Raw genomic sequence first — 14,891 nt, 5'->3', positions numbered from 1 at the left:
TTTAGTAGAGAACATAGACTATAAAGTTTGCAACTTTTGGACGCTAATAAAATAGCCTTGCCTGTACCGGAAGTAGCAGACGATGACATCACCGGTGTGATGGCTCCTCACGTCCTCACATTGTTTATAATGTGAGCCTCCAGCAGCAAGAGCGATTCGGACCGAGAAAACGACAATTTCCCCATTAATTTGAGCGAGGATGAAAGATTCGTGGCTGAGGATATTGATAGCGAAGGACTAGGAAAAAAAAAAGGCGATTGCATTGGGAGCGATTCAGATGTTTTTAGACAGATTTACTAGGATAATTCTGGGAAATCCCTTATCTTTCTATTGTGTTGCTAGTGTTTTAGTGAGTTAAATAGTACCTGATAGTCGGAGAGCTGCATGGACGGCGCAAGCTCCGCAGATCTCCAGTAAGAGGCGACTTTTTACCACAATTTTCTCAGCGAAACCTTCCGGTTGACATGTGGTTGGGATCCATGTTGGCTTGACCGCTCTGATCCATAGTAAAGTTTCACCTCCGGGAATTTTAAACAAGGAAACACTGTGTGTTTGTGTGGCTAAAGGCTAAAAGCTTCCCAACTCCATCTTTCTACTGTGACTTCTCCAATATTAATTGAACAAATTGCAAAAGATTCAACAACACAGATGTCCAAAATACTGTGTAATTATGTGATGAAAGGAGACGACATTTAGTCGTGTGTGGTGCTGGGCTAATATGTCCCCTCCAACCCGGGACGTCACGCGCACGCATCATCATTCAGCGACGTTTTCAACAAGAAAATCTGCGGGAAATTTAAAATTGTAATTCAGTAAACTAAAGCGGCCGTATTGTCATGTGTTGCAATGTTAATATTTCATCATTGATATATAAACTATCAGACTGCGTGGTCGCTAGTAGTGGCTTTCAGTAGGCCTTTAAAGGTCAGGAAAGAAGAGGAAGGAATTTAAAAGGTAAAAAGGTATATGTGTTTAAAAATCCTAAAATCATTTTAAAGGTTGTATTTTTTCTCTAAAATTGTTTTTCTGAATGTTATAAGAAGCAAAGTTAAAAAAAATAATTAATTTATTCAAACAAGTGAAGACCAAGTCTTTAAAATATTTTCTTGGATTTTCAAATTCTATTTGAGTTTTGTCTCTCTTAGAATTAAAAATGTCCAGCAAAGCGAGACCAGCTTGCTCGTGAATAAATACAATTAAAAAATAGAGGCAGCTCACTGGTAAGTGCTGCTATTTGAGCTATTTTTAGAACAGGCCAGCGGGTGACTCATCTGGTCCTTACGGGCGACCTGGTGTTGGTGACCCCTGACTTAATGAATGTTTACAATGAAAACAAAGCAAAAATAAAAAAATTCTGAATCCTGTAATTCCCACCAAGAGAGTAGTATTTGTGTAAAATGTAACTAGTCTGATCCACATTCTATCTCGTAAATAATATTGGTGATTTTCATTGTTCCATAAATTCAATATTTCAACTCCGAAGCAAATAAAGCTATTGGGACACGTATTTAAGTAGACAAAACTGCTTGTAACTTTCATTAGGAATGTCGTAGAGAAACCTCTATGTAGGTCTCACTTAGACTTACATTTCATAAACTGACATCCTTCAGCAAAAATCAACAGGAAGTTGGCAGAAAAACCCCTTCAAAACAAAAGTTTCCTAAAAAATGTCATTTTTGCCTCTTTGAGCTGTAATTGGACCCCCTTAAAATGCTTGAAAACTCACCAAACTGGACACACACATCAGAAAGTGCGAAAAGTGCGATCTAATAAAAAAGCCAAACCCAAAAACTCAAAGTTGCGCTCTAGCGCCCTCTAGAAAGAAAACAGACAAAAGTGCTTGTAACTTCCGGTAGATTGTCGGCGAGACATGACACAAAAACCTCTATGTAGGTCTCACTTAGACCTACATTTTAATAACAATAACATCCTTCAGCAAAAATCATCAGGAAGTTGGCAGAAAAACCCCTTCCAAACTACATTTTGTGAAAACCTGTCAGCTTTTTTCAAACATTAGCTTGTTTAGCGGAAAGAGTAAAACGCCACTTCCTGTTTGGTCTCCATCCGCCAGACACCGGATCACGTGATCAGACTGCCTGATATTGGAAGGTGGCGGCTGTCTACTTAACTCTTTTCCACACAAAACTGCATTAAGATAGAAGGACTTTTAACTGTGTTCTCATATTGTTTCAATTTAGATTTGTATTTTTATTTTTTTACAAAAAAGGAACGCTAGTTTTGTAAGTATACTCCACCAGGCTTCCTTTTATACCTTTATGAGTCTGAAGTCTGCCGTAGGTGTGTTTTGTCCTGAAATCTAACTTCCAACAAAGTCGTTCTGTCATTAAAAAAAAGGCAGGAACATGAAACTTATTATTCTCGATGACTACGAGGCGGCCAGCGAGTGGGCTGCAAAATACATCAGGAACAAGATTTTGCTTTTTAAAGCTGGGCCGGACAGATATTTCACTCTCGGACTTCCTACTGGTAAGTCGCTGACAAACCTTTCATTTTCTATCCGCTAACTACACTAAGTGATTATTTGTCTACAAAACAACATTGCGTTCCTCAATCATTTCCTCTCACTTCCAGAACTTACTTTAGCTCAGTGGTTCTCAAATGGAGGGACGCGGACCCCTGGTGGTACTTGAAGGTATGACAAGGGGTACCTCTGATATTATTTAAATAGACTGAAAATAGCAACAATTCCAAAATCCTTTGCAAATATATTTATTGAATAATACTTCAACAAAATAGTTCATAAAAGAAATGCAACAATGCAATATTCAGTGTTGACTGCTAGATTTTTGTGGACATGTCCCATAAATATTGATGTTAAACATTTCTTTTTTTCTGAAGAAATGTTTAGAAGTAAGTTGATGAATCCAGATGGATCTCTATTACAATCCCCAAAGAGGGCACTTTAAGTTGATGATTAAATGGTAAATGAGTTGTACTTTTTAAGGAGCCCAAAGCGCTTTGACACTATTTCCACATTCACACACACATTCACACACTGATGGAGGGAGCTGCCATGCAAGGCGCTCACCAGGACCCATCAGGAGCAAGGGTGAAGTGTCTTGCCCAAGGACACCACGGACGTGACTAGGATGGTAGAAGGTGGGGATTGAACCAGCAACCCTCAGATTGCTGGCACAGCCACTCTACCAACTTGCCCACGCCGTCCCCTTGATTACTTCTGTGTAGAAATCTTTATTTATAATTGAATCACTTGTTTATCAACAAGTTTTTAGTTACCGTATTTCCTTGAATTGCTGCCAGGGCGCTAATTAATTTAAAACCTCTTCTCACTCCTGCGCTTACCACAGGCATGCTGTAAAAGTAAGCATGCGCTAATTAATTTAAAACCTCTTCTCACTTACCAAAAGTATGCAGTAAAAATTTGAGTGTGATGTAAGCTTGGACCTTAAATCCTACTGAATAGCTCTTAATCTTCTTCCCTTTATGCGATTTCAAATGACCAGTATTGAAAACAGCCTCCTCCATTTTGAAAATGATGACAGGGCAAGTGTCACTCGTGACGTCACCAGTTTGACCAGGCGGTAATACTAAGCATGCGCCAATTATTTTGGGAAGCAGTAATTCAAGGCAGGCGCATACTATATGCGAATCAAGGAAATACGGTATTTGTATATCTTTTTTCCCAAATAGTTGAAGAAAGACCACTACAAATGAGCAATATTTTGCACTGTTAAACAATGTAATAAATCAGAAACTGATGACATAGTGCTGTATTTTACTTCTTTATCCCTTTTTTTATCCAACCAAAAATGCTTTGCTCTGATTAGAGGGTACTTGAATTTAAAAAATGTTTACAGGTTAAATCACTGAAAAAAGGTTGAGAATCACTGATTTAGCTAACTCTACAAATATGGAAATATTGTTATTTGCACCGTCACAAATCCATCCATCCATCCATTTTCTACCACTTATTCCCTTAGGGGTCGCGGGGGGCGCTGGTTCCTATCTCAGCTACAATCGGGCAGAAGGCGGGGTACACCCTGGACAAGTCGCTACCTCATCGCAGGGCCAACACAGATAAACAGACAACATTCACACACTAGGGTATTAGACAATTATTATGTGCCAAACCGTCACAAATGTAATTAAAAAAAAAAAAAAGTGTTGGCTTTCAACTTTAATTTCAGATAATATGGCATTTACTCATTTCAGGAAGAACAGATATTTTATAGTAGAACACAGTTGACATTGTAAATCCATATTTTATTTCATTGAAAATTGTGGTTAAAAAGGTGCATGTTGGTGAATTAAAACATCCATCCATTTTCTACCGCTTATTTCCTTTTGGCGCCTATCTCAGCTACAATTGGGCGGAAGGCGGGGTACACCCTGGACAAGTCGCCACCTCATCGCAGTGAATTAAAACAGCGGTTCTCAAAGTTTTTCCACCAAGTAGCACCTCTGAGAATACTTTCCAAGTACTGCCATAATGACACACATGAAAGTACAGTAGCGTAGTAGGCCTAAATATAGATTAAAAACAAGGCAGATGTTTTATTTAGCAAGTACATTTTAATATGTTGGCCACTGTAACATTACACACAGTTTGAACACTGTTTGAATATTTAATTAATGTTTTATTTAGCAAGTACATTTTAATATGTTGGCCACTGTAACATTACACACAGTTTGAACACTGTTTGAATATTTAATTAATGTTTTATTTAGCAAGTACATTTTAATATGTTGGCCACTGTAACATTACACACAGTTTGAACACTGTTCCAACATTTAATTAAGTGATTCTTGGCCGTGCCACTAGAGGGAGCCTGCCTATCTCTAGTGTAGTGGTTCTCAACTTTTTTTCAGTGATGTACCCCCTGTGAACATTTTTTTAATTCAAGTACCCCCTAATCAGAGCAAAGCATTTTTGGTTGAAAAAAAGAGATAAAGAAGTAAAATACAGCACTATGTCATCAGTTTCTGATTCATTAAATTGTATAACAGTGCAAAATATTGCTCATTTGTAGTGGTCTTTCTTCAACTATTTGGGAAAAAAGATATAAAAATAACTAAAAACTTCTTGAAAAATAAATGATAAATGGGTTGTACTTGTATAGTGCTTTTCTCAAAGCGCTTTGACACTACTTCCACATTCACACACATTCACACACTGATGGAGGGAGCTGCCATGCAAGGCGCCAACCAGCACCCATCAGGAGCAAGGGTGAAGTGTCTTGCTCAGGACACAACGGACGTGACGAGGTTGGTACTAGGTGGGGATTGAACCAGGGACCCTCGGGTTGCGCACGGCCACTCTCCCACTGCGTCACGCCGTCCCTACAAACAAGTGATTCAATTCTAAATGCAGATTTCTCCACATAGAAGTAATCATCAACTTAAAGTGTCCTCTTTGGGGATTGTAATAGAGATCCATCTGGATTCATCAACTTACTTATAAACATTTCTTCACAAAAAAAGAAATCTTTAACATCAATATTTATGGAACATGTCCACAAAAAATCTAACTGTCAAAACTGAAAATTGCATTGTTGTATTTCTTTTTACAGTTTATGAACTTGCATTCATATTTTGTTGAAGTATTATTCAATAAATATATTTATGAAGGATTTTTGAATTGTTGCTATTTTTTAGAATATTTTAACAAAAATCTGAGGTACCCCTTGGCATACCTTCAAGTACCCCTGTTTGAGAACCACTGCTCTAGTGGTACAGAATCACTCAATAAAACATCTTTGGAAAGTAAATTAATTTTAGTGGTGAAAGTGAAATTCTCATACATTGGTACCTCAATTTTCCTGAGTAATCCATTCCAAAAGGTCCTGACTAGTTTTACGAAAACCGAAGCATTTTTTCCGATTAAGAAAAAAATTTGAACTTGACAGTGAATGGATGATTGATTGATTGATTGATTGAAACTTTTAATAGTAGATTGCACAGTACAGTACATATTCCGTACAATTGACCACTAAATTGTAACACCCCAATAAGTTTTTTAACTTGTTCAGGTCGAGGTCCACGTAAATCAATTCATGGTAGATGATGGTTCTCAGTTCTCCGTGAAGCGCTGATGTGGACTCCCCTAATTTGGAGTTTGTATGAGTGTCGGGCCAGCCAGGACCAGTCTTAAATACAAAAAATGTATTCAAGCATTAGTATGTAACAAAGGCTTCACGGTGGCAGAGGGGTTAGTGCGTCTGCCTCACAATACGAAGGTCCTGCAGTCCTGGGTTCAATCCCGGGCTCGGGATCTTTCTGTGTGTAGTTTGCATGTTCTCCCCGTGAATGTGTGGGTTCCCTCCGGGTACTCCGGCTTCCTCCCACCTCCAAAGACATGCACCTGGGGATAGGCCCCTCCCACCTCCAAAGACATGCACCTGGGGATAGGTTGATTGGCAACACTAAATGGTCCCTAGTGTGTGAATGTTGTCTATCTGTGTTGGCCCTGTGATGAGGTGGCGACTTGTCCAGGGTGTACGCCGCCTTCCGCCCGATTGTAGCTGAGATAGGCACCAGAGCCCCCCGGGACCCTAAGGGAATAACCGGCAAAAAATAGATGGATGGATGGATAGTATGTAACAATTGTACTTTATTATTACTATAGTGGAAAAGAGAGCAAAATGGGTGGGAGAAGTTTGAATTTTGCTACAAGTTATTTATTGAAATCAATTGTGCCGCTACTCACAATTTCCTTTAGAGCCATGATTACTTATTTTGCAGTCGTGCTCTATAAAAACACATTCATTGAGTCACTAACGCAGGGGATTTTTTGTTAGGGCACTTGATTCTATGAAACAATAGATTGATTGGTTGATTGATACTTTTATTAGTAGATTGCACAGTACAGTACATATTATTAGTAGATTACACAGTACAGTACATATTCCCTACAATTGACCACTAAATGGTAACACCCCAATACATTTTTCAACTTGTTTAAGTTAAGAGTGTTACAGGAGTTATTACGGTAATCTACGTCACAGCAGCTCAGACGAGGAATAAACAAGAGTGGGCGAGGTTTGTTTTCAGAGCAGCCAGCCTGAAGCACGTGTGCCAGGAACACATGCAGAAGCAGATTTTTACTTGATAATATATCATATTGTAGGTGTTTATTACACTTTGCATTCATATTTTGCTGTTTTTTTACATTTTTGTTGTGTTTTGCTTGGTCTGAGAAGTAAAAGAGGGGCAATGTTCATATGTTGTTAATATTCAGTGTTTTATTGTTCTTAGTTAATGTTGTAAATCCCACTTACTTTATTTTAATGTACATTTTGGGTGACCCATTCAATAAAAAACTGTAAAAAATCCATTCCGGTTTTTTTGAGGTGGTCTGGCATAATGTTTTTATGGAATTCCATCAGACATTGTGACTTTTGGTATTAGTGTCCCTGAAAAAAAGGGACCCAAACACACAAACAGCATATTCTTACATCTAAATGTGTACACATCATTTATACACACATACATCTTGGCACCCCCAGACAATTTTTTTTCTCTTGATGTCAAAATATTTGCCAGCTGTGCTTTATTTGGTGTTGAACTTGTGAAATGTGCTTGTGCATCTTGTCAGCGTCAAATACCATGAGACACAGAAACAGAGAATAGAAGACAAACCAGTGATTGCTTTTCTCGTACGAGGAGAGTGACCTGGAGAAAGGTTTCAGAGTGATTTGGAGCCTTTCTCGCCTTTTAATTCCCTAACCTACTCAGTGGCCTAGTGGTTAGAGTGTCCGCCCTGAGATGGTAGGTCGTGAGTTCAAACCCCGGCTGAGTCATACCAAAGACTATAAAAATGGGACCCGTTACCTCCCTGCTTGGAATTGGGGGTTAAATCACTGCTGCTGCTCACTGCTCCCCTCACCTCCCAGGGGGTGATCAAGGGTGATGGGTCAAATGCAGAGAATAATTTTGCCACATCTAGTATGTGTGTGACAATCATTGCTACTTTAACTTGAACTTTGATTCATTCGGGATGCCCTGCATTACAAACACACACACACACAGCAGCACTAAGGGAGGGGGGGTTTGCAGCTGTGTTGGAAACCTAACACCTGTGGTGAGAACACAACACATGCAAACAGAGGATACGTAACTTCCTGTGTTGCTCTGTCTCATCTGCAAACTCCTCTTTGAAGTTGGTAGGTCAACCTAAGTCCAATAAATATTTTGTTTCTCTTCAGCTTGTCCCACACAATACATAAGCAAAAAATCGTATTTGAATAAAAATGAGAACTTATTTACAATTAATCCAACACATATCCAGTCAAAAGGTTTGTACATTTCACTCAGCGCTAAACTACGCTTTTTCCTGTTTGTCCCATCTCAAGGAAGCACCCCACTGGGCTGCTACAAGAAACTTATAGAGTACTACAAGAAGGGAGAAATCTCTTTCCAGTATGTCAAGACGTTCAACATGGATGAATATGTGGGTAAGTAACTCATCCCTCTCCTATCACTGCAAGTAGCACCGTCCCCACACTTTTCAATAAGCGATGCAATTCAGGACTTCCCAGAGATCACCCTGAGAGCTACCATTCCTTCATGTGGAATAACTTCTTCAAGCACATCGACATAAGAGCGGAGAACACTCACATCCTTGATGGCAACGCTCCAGACCTGAAAGCAGAGTGTGACGCCTTTGAAAAGAAAATAACAGCAGCTGGGGGCATCGAGCTGTTTGTCGGCGGTATGAAAAGGAGGTCAACAATGCTCGGATTGAGCAACCGTGCATTTACGATCGACCTTATTCGTGTTCTCCCTCTCTTGTTAGGCATCGGACCGGATGGCCACATCGCCTTCAACGAGCCCGGGTCCAGTCTGGTTTCTAGAACCAGGGTGAAGACGTTGGCAAAGGACACCATCATGGCTAATGCTAGGTTCTTCGACGATGACCTCTTAAAGGTGCCCACCATGGCGCTGACTGTCGGAGTGGGCACCGTCATGGACGCAAAAGAGGTTAGAGTTCACTTCAATGTCAGCAGATCCTAGTGCGATACCGTAGGTCTAGGGGTGTAACGGTACGTGTATTTGTATTCAACCGTTTCGGTACGGGGGTTTCTGTTCGCTTCGGAGGTGTACCGAACGACACGGACATATTAAGTAGCGTGCCGTACCATGTGAAGTGAAGTGAATTATATTTATATAGCGCTTTTCTCTAGTGACTCAAAGCGCTTTACATAGTGAAACCCAATATCTAAGTTACATTTAAAGCAGTGTGGGTGGCACTGGGAGCAGGTGGGTCAAGTGTCTTGCCCAAGGACACAACGGCAGTGACTAGGATGGCGGAAGCGGGAATCGAACCTGCAACCCTCAAGTTGCTGGCACGGCCACTCTACCAACCGAGCTATACCGCCCCACACCGATGTGTAAACAATACACACCGAGGCACCATGAATTGATTTACGTGGACCCCGACTTAAACAAGTTGAAAAACTTATTGGGGTGTTACCATTTAGTGGTCAATTGTAGGGAATATGTACTGTACTGTGCAATCTACTAATAATATGTACTGTACTGTGCAATCTACTAATAATATGTACTGTACTGTGCAATCTACTAATAATATGTACTGTACTGTGCAATCTACTAATAATATGTACTGTACTGTGCAATCTACTAATAATATGTACTGTACTGTGCAATCTACTAATAATATGTACTGTACTGTGCAATCTACTAATAAAAGTTTCAATCAATCAAAAAAAACAACAACACAAGGCATGCTAGCAACGACTGGTAGATAGACTGACCATACCTTTTCTTTTCATGGAACATGTCCTCTTTGCGGAGCTGTCCAGATGGAGTTTTTAAATGCCTCGAATGTCCGACATTTTAAGTTAGGGTTGCGTGTATTTTCAATGTACGTTCAGGGTTAAGAAGGGGTTCAAAACAAACAAAAAAAAGTGGTGTGCGCAGCAGCATTGGTGAGGGTGGAGACAGAAAGAACGAGAGAGTTATGATAAATGTGCATGCGTTGCCACGTTCTGCTTTTTATCCATAAATTTATCACATTTTATTTATTATCTATAGCAGGGGTGTCAAAAGTGTGCCCCGGAAATCATTTGCAGCCCACAGCTAATGTTTTAAAGGTCCACGGCACATTCTAAAAATAATATTAAAATAAACAAAAACATAAACAAAAGTGAAATAAAAAAGCTTAAAGGCTAAATGTAATTTAGAAAAAGTTGCAAGGTTGACTAATAAAACAAAGCTGTTTTTTTTCTTTCAAACTGTCATTGCTCAAAACATAATATTGACTCAAAATCAATGTTATTATGAATTATTGACCTATCCAACACATCAAGTATTCCACTAAGAAAAATATTTTTGGTGGAATATTTAGCAAATTTGTTAAATAAATAATCAAAAAATTTATATTTTGTTGTTTTCTTGCTGTACCGAAAATGAACCGAACCGTGACTTCTGAACCGAGGTATGTACCGAACCAAAATGTTTGTGTACCATTACACCCCTATTTAGGTCACAAATAGGAGCGCACAGCCCTCACATCTTCTCACTATTAAAGTGATGAAAATAGTCCGTGAACACCTCACAGTAAACTAGGGGTGCACATGAACAGGTAACCCACATTGCAGTCCGTACTTTGGTTTTCAGTTCCGTTTTAGTACCTTTTTCCAGGTGTAAAGCAGGGCTATTCAACTGGGGGATAAATCTGGCAATCTAAAGACACCATACTGTCCATCCCCGAGTTCAGGTCAAAACTTGGGAGACATTTTTGCAGAGTGCTCGTGTTGTATAGAGGAACTTTGGATCATGTTTTTGATTGATTGAATCTTTTATTAGTAGATTGCACAGTACAGTACATATGCCGTACTTTTGACCACTAAATGGTAACACCCCAATAAGTTTTTCAACTTGTTTAAGTCGGGGTCCACGTAAATCAATTCATGGTACAAATATATACTATCAGCATAATACAGTCACAAGTTAATCATCAGAGTTTATACATTGATTTATTTTCCTTATTTACAATGCGGGGGCTGGGATGTGGAGGGGGTTGGGGCGGGAGGGTTAGGTGGGATTGCTATCAGCACTTCAGTCATCAACAATTATATCATCTGAGAAATGGACATTGAAACAGTGTAGGTCTGACTTTGTAGGATATGTACAGTTAGCGGTGAACATAGTGAGCTCAGAAAGCATAAGAACAAGTAAATACATTTTATTATTTACATTTGATTATTTACAATCCGGGGAGGTTGTTAGTCTAGGGTTGTAGTTGCCTGGAGGTGTTCTTTTAGTGCGCCTTTGAATGAGGGTAGAGATGCACTTTCTTTTACACCTGTTGGGAGTGCATTCCACATTGATGTGGCATAGAAAGAGAATGAGTTAAGACCTTTGTTAGATGGGAATCTTGGTTTAACGTGGTTTGTGGAGCTCCCCCTGGTGTTGTGGTTATGGTGGTCATTTACGTTAAGGAAGTAGTTTGACATGTACTTCGGTATCAGGGAGGTGTAGCGGATTTTATAGACCAGGCTCAGTGCAAGTTGTTTTACTCTGTCCTCCACCCTGAGCCAGCCCACTTTGGAGAAGTGGGTTGGAGTGAGGTGTGATCTGGGGTGGAGGTCTAGAAGTAACCTGACTAGCTTATTCTGGGATGTTTGGAAGCTAGATTTGAGGGTTTTGGAGGTGCTGGGGTACCAGGAGGTGCAAGCGTAATCGAAGAAGGGTTGAATGAGAGTTCCCGCTAGAATCCTCAAGGTGCTTTTGTTGACCAGAGAGGAGATTCTGTAGAGCAATCTTGTTGGTTGGTTGACCTTTTTGATTACCTTGGTTGCCATCTTATCACAAGAAAGATTAGCCTCTAGAACGGAACCTAGGTAGGTGACCTCACCCAATTTAATAGTGAAGTAACTGACTTTCTTAAGGTTGATTTGGAACCCAAATAGGATGGATGTAAACACATTGGCAGATCTTTGCATTGACATTTTAACCTTGCTAGCAAACAGAACGCTGGGGTCCAAATTTGTGATTTACATAACTGAGGTGCTCCTCAAGGCTCCTCTAAGTTCTCTCCGTATTGACAATAACATTGTTTTTGTAATGTGATCTGTTTAACTTAGGTGTTGCTGTAGTTTGTTTACTTCACATGCAGTAGTCATTCTTCAACTTTAGTTTTACTAGTTGTGTTCCTCAAGGTTCCATTTAAGGTCCTCTGTTTTTCATCATGTAGGCTATTTAACTGGTGGTCTGCATGTTCGGTTCAAAAAGCTTGTGAGAGATGCACATTTTTGCAGCCAATTCTTAAAAAGAATAAACTAAAGTGCTTGCTTGTAGTTGATCTTTGACTACCTTTGTAGTAGAGGGTCCTTAAAAACAGCAAAACGCTCCAGTTACTGAATATAAAGAGACTAAAATCAAATATCATGTTTCTCAGTTCCAACATTAAATATCTTGTCTTTGCAGTTTATTCAATTGAATACAAGTTGTAAAGTATTTGCAAATCATTTTTGGATGAATCACGTGAGTTAAGTTGATATTTTTGACAGCCTTAAATTAGTTATGAAAATGTAATTTTTCTTCACATTGAATTTAGTAGGTACATTTATTCTCTCAGTCTGGACTAAAAGTTCAGTCAGATAGATTATTCTGTGTGGCCCATAAGGACTACTGTTGCTTCCTTACAGTGAACATGTCTGAAATGTGTCCAAAGTGTGAATATTTAGTGGGAGCATCATTGTTATTTAGCACTGCCCTAATTATCTTGGAATTCAATTCTAATTCTGTTTCCCCCATTCTGACTTCTACAAACGGTGGCAAAAGGGGTCATACTGTCACTGTGATTACAATGTTTTTGGAAACTTTTCAGGGTAATTATGATCTACATGCATATTTGTGAATGTTTGGGGATTAGAGGGTACAGCTGGCCACAGAGTGTCTTATCATGTCATTCTTGACTTAAAAAGGCGACAACTGAAAAGGTGTATGCCCTCCACAGGTCATGATCCTCATCACAGGGGCCCACAAGGCATTTGCCCTTTACAAAGCCATCGAAGAAGGCGTAAACCACATGTGGACTGTATCTGCCTTCCAGCAGCACCCACAGACTGTTTTTGTATGTGACGAAGATGCCACCTTGGAACTGCGGGTTAAAACAGTGAAATACTTCAAAGGTAAGACTACATCACAGCAAAAAAACATGGGAAAATGCATATACTTATGTTTTTCTTTTTTTACCCTGTAGGGATGATGCATGTGCACAACAAGCTGGTAGAGTTACCTTCTTCAGAGCCCAAGAAGTAATGCAGTTTGGAGGGGTGATTAGTGAACATTTAAAAAAAAAAGAAGCATTCCAATGATTTGTTTGTTTTGGCAGTAAACTGTGATTTGTTATTACTGCTCATTTTTAATCAAATGATTTGTACTTGCTGTGTTTGTTTTGACTGGCACAACTCGTGTTGCCTTTAAGTGCAAACTGATCCCGAGGTGCGATGAAACATGTAGGTGGTTGCACCTTAGTATCAATCAATCAATGTTTATTTATATAGCCCAAAATCACAAGTGTCTCAAAAGGCTGCACAAACCACTGGGGGACCAAAAGCAATGGATGTCGAGCGGATCTAACATGATATTGTGAAAGTCCAACCCATAGTGGATCTAACATAACCGTGAGAATCCAGACCAAAGTGGATCCAATATAGTAGCGAGAATCCCAGCAGGAAACCATCCCAGGCGGAGGTGGATCAGCAGTGCAGAGATGTCCCCGGCCGATACACAGGCGAGCGCTCCATTCTGGGTCCCGACTCTGGACGAGCGCTCCATTCTGGGTCCCGACTCTGGACGAGCGCTCCATCCTGGGTCCCGACTCTGGACAGCCAGTACTTCCTCCATGGCCACCGGACCGGACCCCCTCCACAAGGGAGGAGGGGACATAAGAGAAAAAGAAAACAAACGGCAGATCAACTGGTTAAAAAAAAGGGGTCTAGTTTAAGCAGGGGTCTCAAACTCAATTTACCTGGGGTCCACTGGATGCAGAGTCTTGGTGAAGCTGGGCCGCAAGAAGAGATTTCTTAAAGAAACATTTGCATACTCCTCAGCATATCTAGTTATATAATAAAGTTTCAAATTGTATTCCTTGTGCAAATAAGACACGTCGGGGTGACCCTGTGCTCAACAAAGAAATATTGCATCTCCCACTTTTCCTGGACTTGTCTTTGCTCATCACTAACCTTTCTCTTCACTGCAGGATTTGAAAAAGACATGTTTGGGGTTGTTAAATATATTTGTATTTATCTGACGCACAGAAAATAATGTTATTTCCGCAATGTGTGTCGTTCCGCTTTTCCTCCCTACAGCAACACGACGATCGGCGGATAGTAGCCGGGAAAGTACCAGGATAGCGAGTGCAAAAAAGTGACGGCTCCCGGCGTGTAATCCGGCGTCATAAGAAGTGTTCATCGTGTGAGGCAATGCAAATTAAACAATGAAAAAATAATAATAAATAAATAACGGTTTGAATTGGTCCAGGTTATCGGGGACTGTTATTGTTGACGGACCGGATCGCAGTGTAAGAAAATCCTCGTCTCCATGGCAACGTCTAGCTCTGTCGCTTTCACTCATTAGCCGCTTTTCCACTAACGCAGGGGTAGGCAACCCAGAACGTTGAAAGACCCATTTTGGACCCAACTAACAAGCGCCATTCATATAAAACTTGCGGGCCGCCCTAAAGTTAAACTTTCATATTAAGGTGGGGGCCGCGTGTCTGAGACCCCTGATTTAAAGGCTAGAGCAGGGGTGTCAAAGTAATTTTATCTCAGGGGCCGCATGGAGGAAAATCTGTTTCCATGTGGGCCGGACGGGTAAAATCGTGGCATACTAACTTGAAAATACAACTACGACAACTTTAGATTTTTTTCTTTGTTTCA

The 14,891-nt window shown here is 40.1% G+C and overlaps 1 protein-coding gene across 1 annotated transcript; it reads left to right on the top strand.

The window, feature by feature from the left end:
• The first annotated feature begins 2,049 nt into the window (after positions 1 to 2,049).
• Positions 2,050 to 13,359, top strand: gnpda1 (glucosamine-6-phosphate deaminase 1). The gene is made up of 7 exons (XM_061899710.1): positions 2,050 to 2,240; positions 2,356 to 2,487; positions 8,334 to 8,435; positions 8,510 to 8,692; positions 8,777 to 8,961; positions 12,965 to 13,139; positions 13,211 to 13,359. The coding sequence occupies exons 2-7, from the start codon at positions 2,364 to 2,366 to the stop codon at positions 13,267 to 13,269; spliced, it is 828 nt and encodes a 275-aa protein (XP_061755694.1). The 5' UTR covers positions 2,050 to 2,240; positions 2,356 to 2,363; the 3' UTR covers positions 13,270 to 13,359.
• Positions 13,360 to 14,891: the final 1,532 nt, after the last annotated feature.

Source organism: Nerophis ophidion, linkage group LG05 (assembly GCF_033978795.1).
Source record: "Nerophis ophidion isolate RoL-2023_Sa linkage group LG05, RoL_Noph_v1.0, whole genome shotgun sequence".
NCBI lineage: Eukaryota > Metazoa > Chordata > Actinopteri > Syngnathiformes > Syngnathidae > Nerophis > Nerophis ophidion.
Note: the sequence above shows the minus strand (reverse complement) of the source record. Positions and strands in the feature narration are given on the sequence as shown.

Coding starts and splice junctions, on each gene's coding strand:
- gnpda1 (XM_061899710.1), top strand. CDS start 2,364: ATGAAACTTATTATTCTCGATGACTACGAGGCGGCCAGCGAGTGGGCT. Junction 2,488..8,333: donor CACTCTCGGACTTCCTACTG/GTAAGTCGCTGA, acceptor TCCCATCTCAAG/GAAGCACCCCACTGGGCTGC. Junction 13,140..13,210: donor AACAGTGAAATACTTCAAAG/GTAAGACTACAT, acceptor TTTACCCTGTAG/GGATGATGCATGTGCACAAC.